General features: G+C 45.8%; 1 protein-coding gene across 8 annotated transcripts; it reads right to left on the minus strand.

Moving 5' to 3' along the window:
- Positions 1-553: 553 nt before the first annotated feature.
- LOC123399538 (amidase 1-like) lies at positions 554-5903 on the minus strand. Of its 8 annotated transcripts, none has more exons than XM_045093938.1 (6): positions 5465-5903; positions 4781-5362; positions 4516-4659; positions 3345-3519; positions 2542-2876; positions 554-2470 (listed from the first exon to the last, which is right to left on the minus strand). In XM_045093938.1, exons 2-4 carry the CDS (start codon positions 5094-5096, stop codon positions 3494-3496), a joined length of 486 nt encoding a protein of 161 aa, XP_044949873.1. In that variant the 5' UTR covers positions 5097-5362; positions 5465-5903; the 3' UTR covers positions 554-2470; positions 2542-2876; positions 3345-3493. The 8 variants fall into 8 exon arrangements, with proteins under 8 accessions (XP_044949873.1, XP_044949877.1, XP_044949875.1 ...); XM_045093942.1 differs by having other exon boundaries at positions 2542-2628; positions 2802-3519; XM_045093940.1 differs by having other exon boundaries at positions 2542-2676; positions 2802-3519.
- Between the last annotated feature and the right edge of the window lie 16520 nt (positions 5904-22423).

A 22423-nucleotide genomic window follows, 5' to 3' on the forward strand; every position in this document is an offset into this window, starting at 1 on the left:
ACTGCATTTGGCAAGTATTCACTCTATTTTTTTAGGCACAAGACAACTCAATTTTTTTTACACGATGTTAAATAACACTCCGCAGACCGCGGTGCATAAATCGACATATACTGGCATTGTAGCACTAAGGAGTATATCTTAAAGTGTTGATTCTACTTTATTTTGGTGCATAAATAAACATATATTTCAATGGTAGCAGCATGCATAGTATCAAATGTGTTTAAATTGCTTCATTTTGGTGCATATATCAAAATATATTGGCAATGTAGCACCTTGCATCCTTTATTAATTTATTAAATCAAACTAGTTTACTGCCCGTGCGTTGCCACGGAGCAACGAAACACATTGTTATTAAATAATTGTTTTAATTTAAAAGTGTCTTTCAAACATGACATCATGTGATTTTGATATCTATAATAACAAATTCATTCTCTATACGTTTATTCCCTCATGCTTCTTCCTGCATAGGCAATTGTCGTGTCTCTTCAACCACTCTTTCCTTGTAAGAAGATAAAACGATATTTTTTTCATTGCCATTTCTTTCCTTCACCTTTTTCTTGCCATGGTGTGTAGGCCCTCTTTTCAAAATCTTCTATTATATAGTATACAACCCAAAAAGCATACGACCCGATCACCTCCAAGTTTCAACATGACACTAAGAGCCAACATTGCTGGTTAACAGAAAACTATGACAACAAACTACCATCACACGGAATATATAAGTGTGTGTGTATATTCTTCAGGTTCTCAATATCTAACACCGGAAATGTACATAATAACATTTCACTGAAAGTTTCTTGTGATATGCACGTTCGATCTTTGGGTTCCTTTTCTCCTATCAAAGCATCTCCTTTTCCAATCTATCAAAAAAGTAGCTCCCACGTAAATGGGGCCTGGATCGGCGAAGCAGCGAGAGAGGAAGTACTCGTCAAGCTCGATAACGATCGAGAACCAGCTTGATACTTGACTGGCGGTGGTAGGCTATGAGAAGACGTGATGCAGTCTAGCTCACTCACTGCAGGAAGTAGTTCTACACACATCAATATTCAAACACAAATATTGAAATATGACACATTATTCAAAAAAAGCACAATGTGCACGCAACATGATACTATTTTATTCATGCACTTGTCATGCGCACAACAGGTGCGCATTTGAATTTGAAAATGAAGTAATCATTATTGGATATGCATATATAGACTTTTCATGCACAAATTGAATCCTACATGCACCTGCAATCATGAACCAAACCTGCACATGTGAAATACCTCTATATTGGTGACGATTGATTTTTTTTCCATTTTGTTAGCCATGTGCAATCATGCATCAACTCTCCAAATCATATCATGATCTAAATTGTCCCAATTTGGAAGTTTGCACATTATAACAAGCATCAGTTTCAAGGTTAGGGAAACGCTAATATGATTCACTTTTTACAATGCATTTTCACCCATAAGATGGCAAAAGAAATTGGATTTGACACTATAGTGATCATCTGCAGATTTTGAATTATTCCTTTTAAAACTTGTGAAAAAAAGATGCTCATATATTGGCATATATTGAAAATCAGTGAAAAGATGCTAAATTATTGCCATACTATTTTATTGAAGTCAGACTACTGAAGATTCTGTTCTTGGCAAGAACATATATATTTACCATTGTGCAGCACCGCATAAACTATCAATCACAGATATATCAACAACATGGTTTCCACTTTTAGAGATTCTCAAAAGCCAATTCAAACTGATTAGTACAGGTGGAGGCCTCTCCTATTTTCTTCAATTCATCTTACCTCTTTTATTTAATCTTCTTTCAACATCTGAGATATATTATTGAAACAAAGTACATACCTCACTGGATTATGTTTGTCTCCAATATAGTTACCCTGGAACAATTGGAAGTATTGAACTGATGGGAAAGAAGCCAAGCCTGCAAGCCAACGAGGAACCTGAGCCTGATTGATCCGAGCTTCTCCTTTATACCCGAATGCGCCAAGAGAGATTTCAGATCTCCAGACGCAGAATCTATCTATCTATCTACCTGAAATCTGAACTGCTCGCTCGAGGCTCCGAGCTCCGTCCGTCCAAGTCCTCGAGGTTCATGATGGCAGGCCGGCAGGCTGCCACATTTCCTCCTTCCGAGTTCTGACACGCACACCGCTGGGTGCTCCGTGCTCAATATTCCTCCACGGGCGACCATTTTGGTACTTGGAACATGTCTCCGCGGGTTGCCAGAACCGGTAGGCCACCACGCCAAGGCAGCCTCACTCGTCCTCTCCCCAGTGGCAATTGAATCATGCTGTCCCTGGCTAGAGCTCCCGGTCCCGGACACTGGACCGATGTCCTCGACGACCAATAGCTCCTTCGCATTCTTTCTGTTTTGTCCCGGTCCTTGGAGATTCCACTGTCTGATACATCTCCGTGCGTTTTAATTAGCTAACAAGTCTCAAATAACTTGGCAGTTGATGAACCTGGGAAAGAAAAGGTTAACGTTTCTGAAGAGATTCTGCAGCACGAGCAAAGATGGCAACAACACACGGACCTGAGCCCTTTCCATCTCAACAATGAAGATGCCCTGCAGGCTTTGCATGATCCGGTGTCTGGTCCACGGAGGATATGACAAGAGAATCTGCGGAGGCACGGATGGTATCACAACAGCCTCTTGGATTGCTCATGCCTGATGATGAACGAGCTTCAGGCTTCAGATAATTATTCGTAGCCTTTCAGTCTACGTCCATCGACTTAGTGTGAAATGATCAATATTTCAGTGAGATTTGTGAGGGATCAAAGGGTTGGCTCCACCTTGCATCATCATCCATCCATATGACTGTGCTCGCCTTCGCGTCAAGTACCCCTTTTCTTCTACGTTGGCAAGACCTGTTTATATCATAGCATGGTGAATACAGAAACATCAGTACACCAGTACATACATCGAATTGTCAACAATTTAACTTTTGCATCAGAAATTAATTATAGTGGGTGTTTGGTTCCACATTTCTTATCTGCACTTCCACAATTTAAAGGAGTTCCGTTGCCAGCATAGTGGTGGCACAAGCACTACCCTTAGGAAGATTACACACATAGTAGTGCTATTTTCATCACAATAATAAGCAATTATGTAGGCGAAACTAAATCCATTTTGTGCACTGCCACTCAAAAAAGGCAGATGAGACCCATCTAACTGTATATTCCCTTTGTTCACAAATATAAGGTGTTTTGGATATTTCAATATGGACTACATATGAATTGGAATATTTCACAAATATAAGGCATTTTGGATATTTCACAAATATGAACTACGTATGTAGGCGAAACTAAATCCATTTTGTGCAGTTTTGAACTAACCTTAGTTCGAGATTGCGACAGTTATTATGGATCGGAGGGAGTAGAAAGCATCAAAGTTAGAAAAACGGAAAGAAAAGAGATAACTTTCACTGAATGAGAAGAAACTCCTTGCTAGCCCCGTTCCCTCTCCCAACTCTGCGCAAATCCCTTCATGTGTTTAGCCGCTCGGCTACATCTGTAAAAATCTCTGCTGTTACCAATCAGGGGATTTTGCCCCACAAAGATATATAAAATTCAGGAGGGGGATTTCACAAAGATATATAAAAAATTCAGTGCAATCAAAGGTTCATCATAGATTATTATTTTTTCTACTGTAACGTCACTACTGTACCAGAAAACAAGAAAAAAGAAGGCCTGAATAACCAGTCCCCTATAAAGTAATGGTGATAACTTGCACAACCATATTTATCAAGGGAATATCTGGATATTATACTGTACAGGAAACATCACCAATCATACAATACACATTTTTGTTTGAGAGGGAAAACAAATAAATGATACAATACACATGTGTTGTTCAGTGCAAGCATGGATTACTTACTGGAACTTGATAAATACATAACCCAAATATAAGATATATACTGCAGTAGAATCTACCAAAGTTGGTTCATCTCAAGTCATCAGGAAAAATCTACATTATTATAAGTAGATACATAGCTAGATGAATGAGCTGTATGTCGACATTATTAATTGTGGTGTACAAATGAATCTGCAGCCCAGCAACAACATAATCTGCAGCTCAACCAAACACAACCTAAGTTGGGCAAGATCAGTAACCTTCATTCCATATATACAACCAAAATAGTGCTAACAGGTGCGGCAAAAGAGTCGGGAGTGAGTTCATAACCATCCTCATTTCAAACAGCACATGCCATTGTATTCGAACAGTTGAAGCAACTTTCAGGATATCCACATTGATGTATGTGTAAGATTATACTTGAGAACAGACAAGTCCGCTTATCTAACACCGAGGATGAACTGTACATTTGCAAAGACTGTTGGGACTCAAAAACTCTTTATTACCTAACTAACTTGTCCCAATTCTTTACCGCCACAATGTACCCCAAAGAGGGACTTCCTTTTCTTTGGACATTACACGGCCCAGCACCATGAGAAGAACAAACAAAAGAATGGACAGAGAAAGAAAATGCCTTCCATCTTACTCAGTTACCGGTAGCTAGGCAACAGGTCGTAGTGCGTTGAATCATGACACGGCTCGGTTGTCGCAGCTCGGCATCGGCAGTGTTGGTTGAGACCGGCGGCAGCAACACGTCGCTCACACGGTACAATGTAGCTACATCTCTGGCAAACCATCCTGTGTAAGCAGAGACACAATGACATGGTTTCATAGAACTGAATAAACACTTGAGTAGACGAATAATGTTGTGTGCTGAACATCCGAATGAATGACAGTAGCACGGCTAGAATGGAATTACCGACAGTGTCGAACATCTGCGCCATGGGGACGACGTTCTCGGCGGAGACCACTCTGTGGGAGGGGCGGAGGCCGAAGATGCCGCAGTATGCGGCGGGCACCCTGACGCTGCCGCCGGTGTTGGTGCCGAGGGCGAAGTCGGCGAGGCTGGCGGCGACGGCGACAACGGAGCCGCTGGAGGAGCCGCCGGGGACGTGGCCGGGGGCGCAGGGGTTGGCGGTGGTGCCGTAGTGCGCGTTCTCGCCGTTGATGCTGTAGGCCATCTCGTCCATCACCGGCCGGGGGCGCAGTGGTTGGCGAGCGGAGGTTGTAGGCATCAACGATGCTGGAGGTGAGCACGACGAGATGGCCCTCCGGCTTCAAGATCCGCGCGGCCTCACCGACGAGGTCGGACAAGCGCTTTAACGAATCGAGGGCGAGGCCGACGAAGACCAAGTCGATGACGGCCGGTGAAGACGACTTTGACGGAGGAGTCGGAGATCGGCAGTCGGCGTTCGTTGCCGGCGATAGCGAGCGAGCGGGAGCGCCTCTTTGCGATGGCGACGGGCCCGGTCATGCCTAGTTCCTGCAGCGCGAGCGCCTCCTAGGGAGATTCAGAAGGGGAAAATTCAGATAGCATTGTTGATCATGTTCGTGACCCTGCTACTGCTGCTGTTTGAGGCAAAATTCAGAGAAAAGGTACTACCGCCTCCGCGCACTCTGCCAGCCGACAGCTCATGCCTACCACACGCGAACCCCTGCAGCCGGCCGCCACCCCCACTCGTCCTTGACCTCCGACCGCCGCACACACTCCGGCCACCGACCCCGCGCACCCTCAGCTCACCGAGCCACACACGCCCCAGAGCAGCCATCGCGCCTCGCTACACCACAGCCGCCAGGAGAGAGACACGAGGCGAGCGGTGCAACGAGAGGGAGATGAGGCGGCGGCGGCGGCGGCGGGGGTTCAGGGAGGAACCACAGGAGCGAGGAAACATGGGTGTGGTGCGGTGAGCGGGTATCCGGCTGCAGATGGAGAAGAGCAAACCGTCGGTAGAGCAGAGGGAGGCCGCTCGTGATAGGAAGTGAAAGGGTATGCGTCGTGGGGGTGGGCGAGCGGAGGCGTCGTGGGGGTGCTGGGCCTGGACGGGTGGGAGGTCGAACGAAGGTTTTTTTGGATCGATCGCTGGGACCGTTTTTCTTTACGTGGATCCAGAGGTGGGATCGATCGTCGAACCATCGCGGAGGTTGAACCATCACGACGGCACATCCTGCTTTAATAGTAAAGATTCAGGTACATTGTTGTTTCTGTTCTGCCGAATGGGACAACCGAATGGAACCACATCTCTACCCTCTAAACACTTATTTTTATTGAGGAACATTTGGTGTGCACTCTTCCACTTTTTTGTTTTTTGTAAAGAACATGATTATCCTTTTAAACCCTTTTTCACTAGGATAATATTACTCCTACTAGGATTTGACATGTACGAATATTGTTAATGTATTTTCTATAATAAAGATACATTTATTTCCCAAAAGAAAATCCTTAACTCGAACCTATAATTATGTGACATACAAGTAAGACCAGCTCAACAATGCGCTAGTGCAAATATACCTACACTGTTGCATCGTTAAAGTGGAGTGCAATACTCAAAGTGTAGGATGCGAATTTCTGCACTTGCAACATATATATGATTGTGTCACTAAAGTATAATGGTTCTTCAGATGTTTCCATATAAATTTGCAGGATGCAAATATTCCTTTTGTATGCTGGAAACTCATGCCATCAAAAGTTAACATGGAACTGCAGACCTATAGACATTTTGAAAAAAGAAATGTGTGCATACGACATAGTGTTCAGACCTATGGACATAATTTAAAAAATATATATTATGAGTAGTCACTGGACCAAATTAAATGCTTTAATCTCTTATAAGCAAGGATACGCGTGTTCAAGGCGCAAATTGACTGTTGTAGAAACATGTGGGTAATGTTTTGTACAGAATATAGTGTTCTCTAATTATTTGGCCAATCTTAATAATGGTGTATGCATCAGTACCGAAATTAGGCGAGAGTTTGACTGCAACTACTGTAGGGCATCATGTATATAGAATATATTACTTTGTTGATTGCAATGCAATTAAACTTCTAAATCATTGCTTCTTGTAATCTCAACAAGAAAATAATTAGGTACTCGATGTAGTATAGAAATATCCTTGCAGAAAAAGTTGCAATATAAAATGAAGCCAGTACTCATACCTGATAGCATCAATGGGAGCAAGATTTTTCCTGAAATCTTTCACGGCCATGATTACAACAATAACTGCATAGAAAGAAGAGTGTGTCATTTTCAATGGTTTATATTAGACATACAAGTTTCAATTTCCAACTGTGTAGTGCAACAACTGACCAAACTTGAGGCGTCCAAACAGGTCATTCGAGAATCCCTGTCTCCGGATGTGTGAACCCAAGACACTAAACCTGTAGAATGCGTAGCCTAGTACAACATCTAGGAATGTTGAGGGATCTAGCTTCCACAGTTGATAGCAACCGATGCAGGCAATGATCACACCTGAACAAGGAAGAAATAAATTGCTAATTGTTGGGATGAGACAGTAATGACCAACAATTGAATTAGATTAGAGCAGAAAAACATGATATGCATGCAAGAAGCCATTTTGTATATGTATCAACTAAAATTATGTACTAGTGATATTGGTAAGGACTAACGATTCTAGAGATCAGAGTAAGAACACCCCCTCTCCTCCATCGACATTCCCACCCTTGCGTTGTCACCCTCTGGTTTTCTCTTTTTGCCTCGCTCGACTCTCATTCTTTGGCCCCTATGCCCCATATGTTCCTCACCGCCGCCACCTGCTCCAGCACCACCTTCGCCCCCTTCTCATTCTTTCTCACCTCCATCACGTAGGGCTTCCCCGGTGCCACCACCCACCTGTGCCGGCTTCCGCCACCTACCCACAACCCAGATCTGTCATCCCACCCCTCCCCTTAATCCCGTCATGGCCGCTTACTCCCACCACCTTGCACAAAGTCTACATGCATTTTCACCTGACTGGCTGGTGTGTTTATCTTGCTCCGATATCTCCCGCATCATTTGATTGTCGATGATGACGTCGACCTTGATCACCAAACTCCATCCTGATTTTCTCATGGACAACCGCAACCTCCTCCACGTCTAGCTCGTTGTCACCGGATTTGTTCAGGCCGTCATCACGCAGCCACCAGGTTGACTTCTTCTAGTCCCCTACAATTGGTCCACCTTTTCCCTTTCTCCCCACCATCCTCCATCCACTAGCGTCGTTCACCGGTGCAGGTCGGTAGCAATGTCTCTAGATCCAACCCAAGTTATTTTTTCCCTATTTGAAGTTGGATCAATCGTTTTAGAGACAATATTAGTTGGTTGGTCCATGTTTGGATTCTTCAATTCTGTCCAAAGTGTAGTGAATCCCTTGAGGTGCATTGGGGTCGTCTGATCTTCCTCTCCCATCCGTCTCTCTCCTCGCCTCGCATCTCCACCTCAAGCGCTCCCACACCGCATGCTTTCTCACCTCCCTTGACCGCGCAGTTTCGTCGTCATTATGGTCGCAAAGTCCAACGCTGTCGCAACCCTACCCACGTTTCGTTAAAGCGAGGTCGGCGCCATCTGAGTGGTCGTCATAGTGCCAGCGGCCTCGCTGCGTTGCAGCATCCACCGAGGAGGTGGCCATGCTGCTGTTCGGTAGAAAGTAGCTCTCCGCTGCGGTTTCTACCGAACGCCCACCCCTCTAGGTCATGGATAGGTTATAAGAGAGGTGCCGCGTTGAATCCACCGAAAAGGCGTAGGAGGGGGCGAAGTAGCGGCATGCGGCCATTTATTCACCGGAGGGCACGGAGATCATCGACATTTCCGACGAAGAATGGATAGATTATATGTAGTACGTATATTTTATATGTTGCATGTTTTTGTATAGATTTGAGGATTTTAATATAAAATATTCGGTTGTGGAATGAATTATTTAAGACGTGACCGGTCAATGTCCGCGGATGGGTCCGAGCTATACAGTCACCAGATTTTATTTAGCCTCTTTATTTGGGAATGGTGTTTTGGCTCCCGGGAGCATGTGCTCCCGAATGAACAGTAATACAGAAAAACATATTAAATGTTTTAAAAAAAATCTGAAATTGTTTGTAGATGATTGTATTAGTGAAGCAAACATGCATGACAATTTTTGTGTGATAAAGGGCAGCGATGTTTCGTCGGCCAAAAAACAAATTTAGGGTGACATTTTGGGATAACCGTTGATGTTCAATTTGGTTTTTTTTGCACAAGTCAAAATGTTTAACCTTTTCCCCTCAAAATTTGCAGGTAGCATTTAGATGTGACTAAAGGCCTGTTCGGCTGTTCACCAGCTCCACGGATCCACGGAGCATCTATTTCTCAACTCCAATATTTTAGCCTGTAGCTCCGTCAGCTCCGGGAGCTGAGTGTGGAGCGGAGGGACTCCGAACACCCCCTAAGTACACAAACAATTTTTTTTTCATTTTAAACTTTTTATCCGAAATGCATTTCCGGCTTTAGCTGAACTATGAATAGTGTTTGAACCAAGCTGCTTTTATACTGTATAAAAACCGGTAAGGTAAACATACCGAAAGGCATGCCGACGTGGTAGTCCTCGACGTCGTAGACGGTCTTGAGAGAGCGGATATGGCCGAAGTTGTCTATGAGCGCACGGCACGCGTCGGCGGCCGCGGCCTTGAGCGCAGCCACCGCCTCCCTGGACTCGCGCACGAACCTGAGGTGGGTTTCCACGATGTCCTCCTCCACGTACTTGGGAGGGTCCTCGTCTCCCCACGGCCACCGGTAAGGTTTCGCGTCGGCGCCACCAGTGGTGGCGGCGGCCTCGTCGACGCCGCTGCGCTGAGTGCAGAGTTGCGATCGACGTACGGCACACGTTACTCATAGCAGCGAGACGTGCAGGTGCAGGCATATGAACGGTACAGGGCGATCGGTCGACTGATCGATCGACGGAGCTCACCAGCGACATGGGACGCGCTGTGCGTGGCGGCGTGCGGGGCGTTCGGACGACGTGCGCACGGGCGGGAGAAGAAGAGGCTGGGGCAAGAGGCCGCAACGCGCTCGCCCTAGGAAGCAAGGTCGGCGGCGCCATCACGCTCAAGCTCGAACGATAGATGCAAAGCCGGATCAGGACTTAAAGTTCGTGACGAACCAAGCGCATGCCCCCGTGCTTAGGCCCTGTTTGGTTTCAACTAGTACAAATACCGTGCGTTGCACCGGGCAAGAAAAAATATATAATTTGATTGTTGTGTCATTATACGGCATTAATTGAAATAAATGTGTATAATAATATATCAATCACATTATGGCCAATAGCTTTTATTTAGACAATGAAATAATTTCATGTTTCATACACACTTCAATATAGAATTATATATGCTACAACATAATGCCTACAAGCCGATATAACATAGCAACAAATATTATCATGTGAAGATTGGATCTATTATTGATGATATTCGTGTGATAATTTTCTGAGACCACCAAGATTCATTTTAGAAAGTGAGAAACATGATATATCACAAGCAAAAAACTTGATTATATCATTGAACATTCTATATGCATGAGAAGTTCACATAGAGCAATGCATGATAAACATGAACCACACTGTGCGGCCTCAAAATACCAACAATAGCATAAGATAGCAGATATGCGTGTCCACATGTTTTCAGCATCCTTCAAAACTTAATAGGTTCAATTACTAATTTAGCACGCATAAATGACAAACAAGATCAGCACCTAAGCCATGCTCAACTGCACTCTTTGCAAAAACAATCTAGAATCAACATTGTAGTTATTATAGGGACAAAAACATCCCAAGACTACCGCTGTAAGGATTTTGCTAATCAGGAAAAATAAAAATAAAATAATAGAGAGAACATGTCATCACAGAGTCACACTTCCATTAGTAAACCATGTCCATGTGGTTGAGGATGCAAGTATAGTATATATCTATACATAAATATAATTGATGGAACCTTTGGAGTGATCAACAAAGATTCTTCATACAATGTCTTTCACATACTAACAATGCACCGTCAGAACACAATATCCAGCTACTCAGCTAGACATCTGTAATGCCCCAAGTGTAGAACCTACCCTTTTTGGACCTACTTCATGTGCAGCGCATAGTAGTTCACACGCCGATTCGTCAGTCGCCGGTAGCAGATGAGCAGGGGGTTGTTTTCTTCTCTTTTGCAGCGCATAGTAGTTCATACGCCGATTCGTAGTGTAGTGGTAGCGCGTTGTTGTGCCTGATGGGAGGGCATGGGTTCGATCCCCCCTCGGCACTCTTTTGTTTTGTTGAATTAACTGCACAGTGACCACAGGAACAGGTTACCCTGTTACTTCCTCTACCCTGTCGACAAAGTGGCAGTAGTGTGGTGGCTTGGTGTTGTTGCTGGTCACCAGAGGCTCTGGGTTCGATTCCCAGGAGCCCCTGTTGCATTTTTGTTGTCTTTTCTTTTACTTTCTATTTCTGTTTTTCTAGCTCTTAGACAAAGTGGCCTTTTAGTTCTTTTTCCTGCTAGTGTAGGTAGGTGCAGATTGCTTTGTGTGTGTGTTTTGTACACTAGTAAAGTGATAGATGGTGTTTTGCTAGCCTTGTGAAACCTATGATGATTGCACTTTTTTGGTGTGAAGATGCACTTGGTAGGAGATTGTGTAATTTGTTTTGGTTACTTGTAAGTGGTGTGCTTTAAGGTGTGAGAGTTTGCACTAGGGCAGCATGTGTAGCCACATCTTATGAGCTTTAGTGTGGGCTATGTTGTGCTTGTAGTTTTATTTTCTTGTATAGATTTAGTGGGGTGTGATTATGGGTGTGGATGCCCCCCCCCTCACCACATGTATTTGGTGTGTATGTGATGCACTAGGTTGCTAGCTATGATAAGCATGTGTAGGTGGAGTTTGCTAGTTAAGCATGGGTAGATTCTTATGGGGGTTGCACCTTGAGGGTGACATGACTCCAAGGGTGTCCCTTGTGGTGCATGTGAGAGTGTGTACCATCACATGCCCATATGTGAGGGTGTGCATACTCTCTTGTTAGCATAGGAGTTATATTTTGTTGTGCTTGATGCTAGTGATAGTGTGGTATATGTGTTGGTGTTGTTGATGTGCATGACACAAACATGGGGTTCAAACCCCCATGTCACTTTGTCATTGTGCACATGAACTCAACCTATGTAGTTGTTATCTTAGAAGAATGCTTTATGGAGTTGCATATACAGTTTTGTTGAAAGTTTGGTCCTTGATTCCATGGTATAGGTGGAGCCCAAGGGCATGGGTTTTTGTGTGTTAATAGTAGGGGTTTTTGCTCTACACCATAGCGGTGTCAATGACCTCTTGGTGTTGTGTGTGTGCAAACTATGCCTAGACAAAGTGGGCATGTGGCTGGAAAAATTCCAGATTAGTGAACTCTGAAATTTCACTAAGTCTGGGATTCTGGAAACATTTTCTTCCCCTATAGATGAGGATGTGCTGGTCATTCTGTTGAAAACTATCCTTAGTTCAGTGCTAGGATTTTGAACCTGGTATGTTTTTGAATCTCCCTGTAAAATTTCAAAGCATTTGGAGTCTAGTAGGTTGTGTTTTGATTGCTGTCAAAAAGCTTCAGAACAGAGACAGAAACTCAGGTGCAGGAATTTTCACTAAGTCCCTGAGATCTGATGGTTTTGGGAAAGTTTGTGGCCTTGTATCTTCTAGAGTTTAATTCCTTTTGCTGTGATTCTTGCTGGTGCTTGTAGTGTTCTTGGTTGGCAACAGCCACATATTTTATTTGTCATGTTTGAAGACCTGTAGCTATGTTGCATGCAGCTCCCAAAGAGCTAAGATGCAGATTATGGCAGATTATGAAGTTTTGTCATTTTGATCAAAGTATGTGCTTAATTGATGTTGTGGTGTTCTACCTTGCTCCATTTCATTCATGTTGGGTTGTTACATGTCTTGGCAACCTGGGAATACCAGATTTGTGCCAATTGTGTGTGTGTGGTGTTGATTCTTCCACGTAGAGCTTCATATCTTGTTACGTTGTTTCCCGTTGATCCGTAGCTCCGTTTGCAATGTTCTTTATATGGTTTTGCACCGTTTTTACGAGCCGCATCTGTTCATGTCATTCTAATGCATGTCAAAATGGTTTAGTGTTCAGTTCTGTCCAGAAACTTGCAGTAGTTTATTTTGCTTGTCCTAGTGATAGAAATAGTGGTGCATGCTCATTTTTCATCTCATGCATCATGTGATTGTTGCATCTTGTGGTGCTGGTGTTCATTGGATGTTATTCTTATGTTGGGTAGCACCAGGATCGGAGAACGAATACGTGGAGTCAGGAGAGTACGTGCAGGACGAACCAGAACCATTCCAAGCTGAGGATATCACAGGCAAGATGATATGACCTTGATTCCATCTCTAGACTTGTTATGCTAGTTTCGTTTCCATGTCATATTGTTCGCTGCCTACCACTGAAATTAAATTGCCTCTTCGTATGCCATGAGCCCAAACACCGTACTCCTTCCTAGCAAACTTGTATGGCCAAGTAGGCTTGCTCAGCTGCTAATGTTAGCATTGCTAGTTGCAGGTGTTTTGACTCATGTGATAACATGAGCTTGATATCATTATTTTAGATTTTGTTATTTAATTAATGCACCTATATACTTGGTAAATGACAGGAGGCCTAGCCTTTTGCCGGGTGCTTTGTTCCGTTATTGCCGCCTTAGTTACCGGTTACCGGTGTTTGATTCCATAATGATCGCTCCTAACACGTTCGGGGTTGTTATGGGGACCCCCTTGATAAATCGCGTAGTGCTAAGGCTTGTCCGGCAGGACCCAACTTTGGTGTTAATTTGCTAATCACTTAATAATAAACTGCATAGGGAATAGCTACCCCGAGGTTTCTAATCAACAACCCGGGCCAGTGCTCCTCATGAGTGTTGGTCCAAATTAGAGCACTGTGCGGGGCCAACTCAGGGCAACTTGAGAGATTTCTATCAGGCCACTGTACGCGTCGCTCATCCGTCGTGTCCTGAGACTGAGATACGCGGCTCTTATCAGGGTCGTCGACACGTCGGGAGGTCCTGCTAGCCTTGTCTTACCTTAGCGGTATATCTTGCGTATAGGAATCCCAGTGAAGCTTTGGTTTCCCCCAGAGTTGAGGTTTTCCTCTAAGGAATCCGACGAGATCGCGAGATTCGTGATAGAGGATGCCTTTGCGGCCTGTGTTCGTTTGTGATGGACTAGTTGGAGCACCCCTGCAGGGTTTAATCTTTTGGAAAGCCGTGCCCGCGGTTATGTGGCAACTTGGAATATTTTTGTTAACATCCGGTATTAGAGAACTTAAACATAAAGGTATAAAACTGCCAACTGTGTGCGTAACCGTGATTGTCCCTTCGAAGATCTCTCTTCGATCGGGAACACGGTGGGGTTATGAATGCCGTAGGTAGGTGTTCAGGATCACTTCGTGATCAAGTAAATCCGAGCGTTAGTATAGACCACCTTTACTTCTACTTTGCGTAAGTTAGCCACTGATCAAGCATAGGTCGCTGCAGCCTGATACACTTCACCCCTACCTTACCCAATAACATGACTAGTTCTGGCACCAAGGTCTTAGATTGCTGAGTCCCCGTGGCTCACGGATTCCTCCGAAACTCCCAGCAGGTACAGGTACCCCAGAGACAGATGATTCCGAGGGCACCCAGCTGGCGTGGCAGTACGACGAGGAGACATACCGCCTTTACGTGAACTATCCAGAGGACTGAGCCGTGGTCGTGATCGTGGGCCTGCAGCAGGGTAGCATAGCATTTTCCATGTTTTGTAGTCCGTACCGAAACTACCTTGTTTGTATCTGTGTTGTACTATGAGTTTTAATAAGAAGACAGTTGAATCCCGAATTGTCTATTTTTATTATTATTTTTGCTATGTTACTTGCTTGCGAAACGCTTAGATGCGCTTCTTTCCAATTCGGGGCCTCGACCCCCAGATCGGAAAGGACCGCATCTTGGTCGTTACAAGTTGGTAATCAGAGCCTTACGACCATAGGAGCCTTTGTGTGATCGTATTTGTCCGAGTCGAGTCTAGAAAATGTTTTGAGTCGTAGTTATATCGGAGAGTAGGTTTCTTTTTCTCCTCTTCTTTGCTCTGGTGAGGTTCCCGTCTTAGGAAATCTTTAACTCTACTCCTTTTCTCGCTCAAAATTTTTTTTAGGATCACGCGGGTATTTGTGAAATCTATATGATTTCGATGTGACGGAATCATGTCCTGGTGCCTCCTATCTCCTCTAAGTATCAGGGGAGTTGAGCTCCAGGGATTATCGCGCACATCGCCATCCTTCAGATTTCTGAGTATCTAAGAACGGAGGGTGTTGGTTATTGCTTCAATACGGGTAGTGGTGAGATAACCCCGATGTCCCCAGTACTGGTGTAGATTGTTCGGGGGTACTACCACACTTTGTATCGTTGTGATCACGAGGATCTGTTGTAGATGAAGGTCCGAGATGCTGGTCGTGTGTTGAAGGATGTGATACAGGTGACGGGATAGTTTAGGAGTTGTGTGAAATACTCCTTGTATCCGTGTGCCTGATTGCATGACCAGGTATTTCGGGAATTCATAGGTGGGATATCTGGTAGTATCTTATAGGACTATCTTCCTACAGACGCTTGATTGAGGTTTGGGGAAATCTCGGTCTTATGTTTGTTCCGAGCAGTTCTAGCTCACGCTTGTTTGCAGTGGCCCTTATCGGAATTTTGTTGTCTGTTACTTGAGGATGCACTCTTGCTATGTTGTTCGAGTGCAATGCGAAATTCTATTCAGATATTCTGTCTTTTGATTCAACAATATCTTCAATTATTCTGTGGACTAATATGATGTCCGTCTTCAGGATGGCTCCACCAACTCGTCAGACCCTAGCGCGTGAGGATATGCCGCCTCCACCTCCTCCTCCTCCGCCGCCGCCGCCGCCTCCTGCAGAGGCCTGGCAGGCGATGATGGCAGCTACTAATGCGAACACTCAGATGCTGTTGCAGTTGATCCAGGAGAGAGCCAATCATCAGCAGGGCAATTTCCAGCAGAGTGGCAATCACTTCGCCAGTCTGAGTCAGTTCCTGTCAAACCAGCCTAAGACGTTCACTTCTTGCGACCAGCCGTTTGATGCGGAAGATTGGATCCGTGATATGAACAAGCATTTTGAGTGTAGCAATGTGCGTCCGGAGGACTATGTCAAGTTTGCAACGTTCCAGTTGAAGGGGCAGGCTTCTATTTGGTGGCAGCAGCTTAAGAACTCCAGAGGTGGCAGGGTGATGTCTTGGGACGAGTTTTGTCGTGACTTCAGGTCCCACTACATTCCTTCCAGCTTTGTTGAGGAGATGCGTGAGAAGTTCAGGCGTTTGAAGCAGGGCAGCAATTCTGTGTACAAGTACAATGTCGAGTTCCACGAGCTGGCCCGTTACGCGCTGCAGGATGTTCCGGATCAGAAGAGCAAGATCTATCAGTTTAGGGGTGGCTTAAAGGAGGATTTGCAGTTAGCACTTGCTTTGCACGATCCTGAGGAGTTTGACAAATTCTACAACTTAGCTCTCAGAGCAGAGGCAGCCTTGCTCAGGGTGGAGAACTCCAAGAAACGTTTCAGAGATTCTAGCTCTTCCTCGACTCAGGTGGTTCAGAAGCAACAGAGGTTTTGGGTTTCTCCTCCTCCTCCTCGGCACTCTCAGTAGCCGAAGCACTTAGGTGGACGTGGTTCTTCCCACCCACCCAACCCTGGCTTCCAGCAGAGATACTAGCATCAGAAGCAAGGGCCTCCTCAGATTCAGTTCCGGCAGCCAGCAGATGTCACTTGTCACAAATGTGGGCAGAAGGGTCACTATGCCAACAAATGCACTTCTCAGCTCCGTCTGCCGCCTCCTCCTCCAGGCAAACCTCCTAGCAACGCTCTTGTGAAGTTCAACCCCAGATCAGCTCGTGTCAACATGGTGAATGCAGCTGAGGCAGAAAATTCATCGGATGTGATCATGAGTAATCTCCTAGTCAATGATTTTCCTGCTAAAGTCTTGTTTGATTCTGGTGCTTCTCATTCGTTCATGTCTAGAACATTCTTTGCCGAGCATGATTTTGATTGTGAGTATTTGAAGAAGGCATTGCGTGTGGTGTCACCCGGTACTCTTATGAGCGCCAACAAAGTGGTTCGTGATGCTTCTGTCAACATGGGCAGTTATTCGTTTCTGGCGTCTCCTATTGTCTTGGGCAATTCCGATATTGATTTGATCCTTGGTATGGATTGGTTGGCCATGAACAAGGCATCAATTGATTGTGAAGCTAAAGAAGTGAAACTTACCCACTCTTCGGAGGATGTGATTATATTCGCGGCGCGCGATGACACAATCCGCTTGTTCTCCTTGAATGAAAAGGATGAGATCAATCCCATTGAGCAAGTTCCAGTAGTTTGCGAATATCAAGACGTGTTTCTTGAAGAGCTGCCAGGCATGCCTCCGCACCGCGAAGTGGAGTTCGTCATTGAGCTTGAGCCAGGCACAGAGCCAGTGTGCAAACGGCCGTACAAGCTGGGTCCAGAAGAGTTGAAGGAACTCAAGAGGCAACTCGATGAGCAGGAGCGTTTGGGTTTGATCAGACCAAGCTCGTCTCCGTGGGGATGTGGTGTTCTGTTTGTTAAGAAGAAGGATGGTTCGGACCGGCTGTGTGTCGATTACCGTCCATTGAACAAGAAGACAATCAAGAACAAATATCCACTTCCGAACATTAATGAGTTGTTCGAACAGCTGAAAGGTGCTAAAGTATTCTCCAAGCTTGATCTCAGAATGGGCTATCATCAGATTCGCATTCGCGAGGAAGACATACCGAAGACGGCATTCAGGACCAGTTTTGGCTCGTATGAGTATACGGTCATGTCTTTTGGTCTGGCTAATGCTCCTCCGACTTTTTGCCGTTTGATGAACTATATTTTCTCGCCATTCAAGAATGAGTTTGTCTTGCTCTATCTCGTCGACATTCTGCTCTTCTCTGAGGATGAGGAAGAACATGAGAAACATCTCAGGTTGGTGCTTGATAAACTGAGAGAATACAAGCTGTATGCCAAGTTTTCCAAGTGCGAGTTCTGGCTGAAAGAAGTGGTTTATCTTGGGCATATTATCTATGCCGAGGGCATTAAGGTTGACCCGTCCAAGGTTCAAGCCATTGTTGAATGGGAACCTCCGCAGAATGTGAAGTAGCTTCGAAGCTTTCTCGGTCTTGCCGGATATTGCAGAAGATTCGTTGAGAACTTCTCCAAAATCGCCAAGCCGCTCTCTAGTCTTCTTCAGAAGGGTGTCAAGTATGTGTGGTCTCTAGAGTGTCAACTGGCTTTCGATACACTCAAAGAGAAGCTCATCTCCATTCCGGTATTGGCCCCTCCGGATGATTCCAAGCCGTACCAGGTCTTTTGCGATGCTTCTCTCCAGGGTTTCGGTGCAGTCTTGATGCAAGATAGGAAGGTGGTTGCTTATACCTCCAGGCAGCTGAAGCCTGCGGAGAAGAACTATCCTGTGCACGATCTCGAGCTAGCAGCTGTTGTGCACGCCTTGATGACTTGGAGGCATCTCTTGTTGGAACGTAAGGTTGAAGTTTTCACCGATCACAAGAGCCTCAAGTATATCTTCACTCAGCCTAACTTGAATCTTCAGCAAACACGTTGGGTGGAAATGCTCCAGGATTTTAATCCGAGTGTTGAGTACACGCCAGGCAAGGCAAATGTTGTGGCAGATGCATTGAGCAGGAAGGCATAATGCAACACTCTGATTCTGCAACCTCTTCAGCCGGGTCTTTCTGAATCTTTCAGGAAGCTCAATCTTCAGCTGGTTCCTCAGGGTTTTCTTGCGAACCTTCAGATCTCTCCTACCTTGGAAGATCAGGTCAGAGCAGCTCAACTACTTGATGCTATGGTGAAGAAGGTCAAGATTGGTGTGGGAAAGAGTCTTCCCAAGTATAAGTGTTTCACTGTTGATGCCAGGGACACTTTGTTTTTCGAGGACCGCCTTGTCGTCCCGAAAGGTGATCTCAGGAAGGTCATCATGGAAGAAGCTCACAATTCTCTGCTTTCTATTCATCCTGGAAGTTCCAAGATGTACCACGACTTGAAGCAGACTTTCTGGTGGACCCGTATGAAGCGTGAAATTGCACAATTCGTAAATGAGTGTGATGTATGTCGAAGGGTGAAAGCAGAACATCAAAGACCAGCGGGCCTCTTGCAGCCTTTGCCGATTCCCGAGTGGAAGTTCGATCACATTGAGATGGACTTCGTCACAGGGTTTCCGAAGTCCAAGAAGGGCAATGACGCTATCTTCGTCGTCATCGACAAATTGAGTAAAGTAGCGCATTTCCTTCCAGTCAAGGAGTCCATTTCAGCAGCTCAGCTGGCAGAGTTGTACACCTCGAGGATTGTCTCGTTGCACGGTGTACCTATGATGATCTCATCAGATCGCGGAAGTATCTTCACTTCCAAGTTCTGGGACTCCTTTCAGTCTGCTATGGGCACGAAGATCCGCTTCAGCACAGCGTTCCATCCTCAGACTAGTGGTCAAGTGGAGAGAGTGAATCAAGTTCTTGAGGACATGCTGAGAGCCTGTGTTATCTCTTTTGGTATGAAGTGGGAGGATTGTCTGCCTTTCGCGGAGTTCTCGTATAACAACAGTTATCAAGCTAGTTCTCGCAAGGCTCCGTTTGAAATTCTCTATGGCAGGAAGTGCCGTACTCCGCTCAACTGGTCCCAGACAGGCGAGCGTCAGATCCTTAGCAATGATATGATAGAAGAAGCTGAGGAGATGTGTCGGATCATTCGCGACAACCTCAGAGCAGCTCAGTCCCGTCAGAAGAGCTATTACGATAGCAAGCACCATGACATGTCGTATGAGCTTGATGATTTTGTCTATCTCAAGGTGTCGCCTATGAAGGGTATGCAGCGCTTTGGCATCAAAGGCAAGCTTGCGCCTTGTTTCGTTGGTCCGTTCATAGTGGTTGGCAAGAGGGGCGACCTCGCGTACCAGCTCGAGCTTCTGTCAACCTTTGCAAATGTCCATGATGTGTTCCATGTTTCTCAGCTTCAGAGGGACCCCGAGCGCACTGTGCATCTTCAAGATATCGATCTTCAGCCTGACCTTTCTTATCGTGAGCATCCAGTTGCGGTTCTCGAGGCGACTGAGCGCAAGACCCGTAACAAGACTGTCAAGTTTCTCAAAGTGAAGTGGTCACACCATTCCGATAAAGAGGCTACGTGGGAACGCGAGGATCAGCTCCGTTCCGAATTTCCCGATTTCTTTCAGACTTAGATCTCAAGGGCGAGATCTTCTTTGTAGTGTGGGAGAGTTTGTAATGCCCCAAGTGTAGAACCTACCCTTTTTGGACCTACTTCATGTGGGACCACCTTGTCAGAGATTGTGATGTTAAGTTGGTACCATGATTTCTTGTGTGTCCTTGCTATTCTCCTTCTCATGCATGCATGCATAGCATATCATTGCATGCCCATGTGATCTTGTTGTGCAAAGTGGCCATTTGATTACATGTGGTATTTGTGGTCATGATGTTGGATGTGATCTTGTGATGTTGGTGTGTGGTGTGTAGAAGTGGTGGCTTGGGTTTTCAAAGATCATTGCATTTTCAAAACCTTTTCCTCTCCTTTTATCTCATGTTCAAAATTCCTTCTTCCCAGCAGCAATTCGAAAATGTCTTGTGTTTAGAGGTTTTTGTGGAGATGTTGATGTGATGAGTTGGAATTTTATTCTTGGACTTGGGGGTTAAATACATATCACAAAACAGATTAATTATATGATGTTTTGGATTTATGAAAGTAGCCCCATAAATGCTGGAAGTATTTTTTTTAAATAGCTGGTGCATTTTCGGGTCCAGGGCATTTTTCCTTTTTATTTTAGCTATGTTATTTTGTCCTATGTTTTTTCCTTTCTCTGTTTAAATCTTAAAAGGAAATGGACAAGGGGTCTATTTCACTATCTGGCGCGCTAAGTGGGCTTCCTCCCACCTAGCGGCCCACTTCTCCTCCCTCCTTTGCAGCCCGTCGCGCGACGTCGTCGTTCTCCCGCTTTCCAGCGAGGCAGTGGGGCCCTGCGGTCAGCCTCTCTCTTCCTTTCCCCTCTGTTTCACCGGAGAGAGCAAGCGCACATGGCCACCGCACGTCCCTCGCTTCCCCTCTTGCCCTATAAAGCCCCTTGGCGTCCGTGCCTCGGCTAGGGTTTCCCCTTCCGCCGCCGCTCCACCCAGATCCCTTCTCCCTCCTCTCTCTCTCGTCGCTGCAAGGTAAGAAGCGACCGGCTCCGCCATGGCCGATCCATGAAGCTCGACATCGCCGTCGTCGTGGGGCATCTTCTTCCTCGCCGAAGGTTCCCACAGCTCGAGGGCGTCTCCAGGAGTCCATTCCCACCGCTGGATCGTCTTCATCACCCCCCCTGCTACCTCTTCTTCCCGGCGGAGGACTTCCCCGACGAGCTCCTCCACTCCGAGCGCTTCTTTCACTACTTCCTCTTCGGTCGCTTCTTCTTTGCCCCGAACGTAAGCCAGTGCTCCTCCTCCCTCCTTCCTGTGTTGGTTCGTGCTCCATAGCCGTAGGTTCGTCGCGTGCTTCGCCTCTGTCGCCGGAGCCGCCGCTCGCCGTGGATCCGTCGTAGTAGGGCTCCTTGGGCCGTAGTAACGCTAGAAATGGAACCCTGGTTGCCCCAGCAACCTTCCATCTAGGACCCGCAGGTTGGTTTGCGGCACAGCGCCGGCGAGACACCTCCCCTGTTCCGGTCAGTCGCCGGTAGCAGATGAGCAGGGGGTTGTTTTCTTCTCTTTTGCAACGCATAGTAGTTCAGACGCCGATTCGTAGTGTAGTGGTAGCGCGTTGTTGTGCCTGATGGGAGGGCATGGGTTCGATCCCCCCTCGGCACTCTTTTGTTTTGTTGAATTAACTGCACAGTGACCACAGGAACAGGTTACCCTGTTACTTCCTCTACCCTGTCGACAAAGTGGCACTAGTGTGGTGGCTTGGTGTTGTTGCTGGTCACCAGAGGCTCTGGGTTCGATTCCCAGGAGCCCCTGTTGCATTTTTGTTGTCTTTTCTTTTACTTTCTATTTCTGTTTTTCTAGCTCTTAGACAAAGTGGCCTTTTAGTTCTTTTTCCTGCTAGTGTAGGTAGGTGCAGATTGCTTTGTGTGTGTGTTTTGTACACTAGTAAAGTGATAGATGGTGTTTTGCTAGCCTTGTGAAACCTATGATGATTGCACTTTTGTGGTGTGAAGATGCACTTGGTAGGAGATTGTGTAATTTGTTTTGGTTACTTGTAAGTGGTGTGCTTTAAGGTGTGAGAGTTTGCACTAGGGCAGCATGTGTAGCCACATCTTATGAGCTTTAGTGTGGGCTATGTTGTGCTTGTAGTTTTATTTTCTTGTATAGATTTAGTGGGGTGTGATTATGGGTGTGGATGCCCCCCCCCCTCACCACATGTATTTGGTGTGTATGTGATGCACTAGGTTGCTAGCTATGATAAGCATGTGTAGGTGGAGTTTGCTAGTTAAGCATGGGTAGATTCTTATGGGGGTTGCACCTTGAGGGTGACATGACTCCAAGGGTGTC

Source organism: Hordeum vulgare, chromosome 5H (genome assembly GCF_904849725.1).
Source record: "Hordeum vulgare subsp. vulgare chromosome 5H, MorexV3_pseudomolecules_assembly, whole genome shotgun sequence".
Lineage (NCBI taxonomy): Eukaryota > Viridiplantae > Streptophyta > Magnoliopsida > Poales > Poaceae > Hordeum > Hordeum vulgare.

What these genes read in the sequence shown, in the direction of transcription:
- LOC123399538 (XM_045093938.1), bottom strand. Translation starts at nt 5,096, where the DNA reads ATGCCTACAACCTCCGCTCGCCAACCACTGCGCCCCCGGCCGGTGATG. An exon ending in GCAGATGTTCGACACTGTCG is followed by an intron (nt 4,660 to 4,780) that starts GTAATTCCATTC and finishes CTGCTTACACAG; the next exon opens with GATGGTTTGCCAGAGATGTA. An exon ending in GACCTGTTGCCTAGCTACCG is followed by an intron (nt 3,520 to 4,515) that starts GTAACTGAGTAA and finishes AGATTTTTACAG; the next exon opens with ATGTAGCCGAGCGGCTAAAC.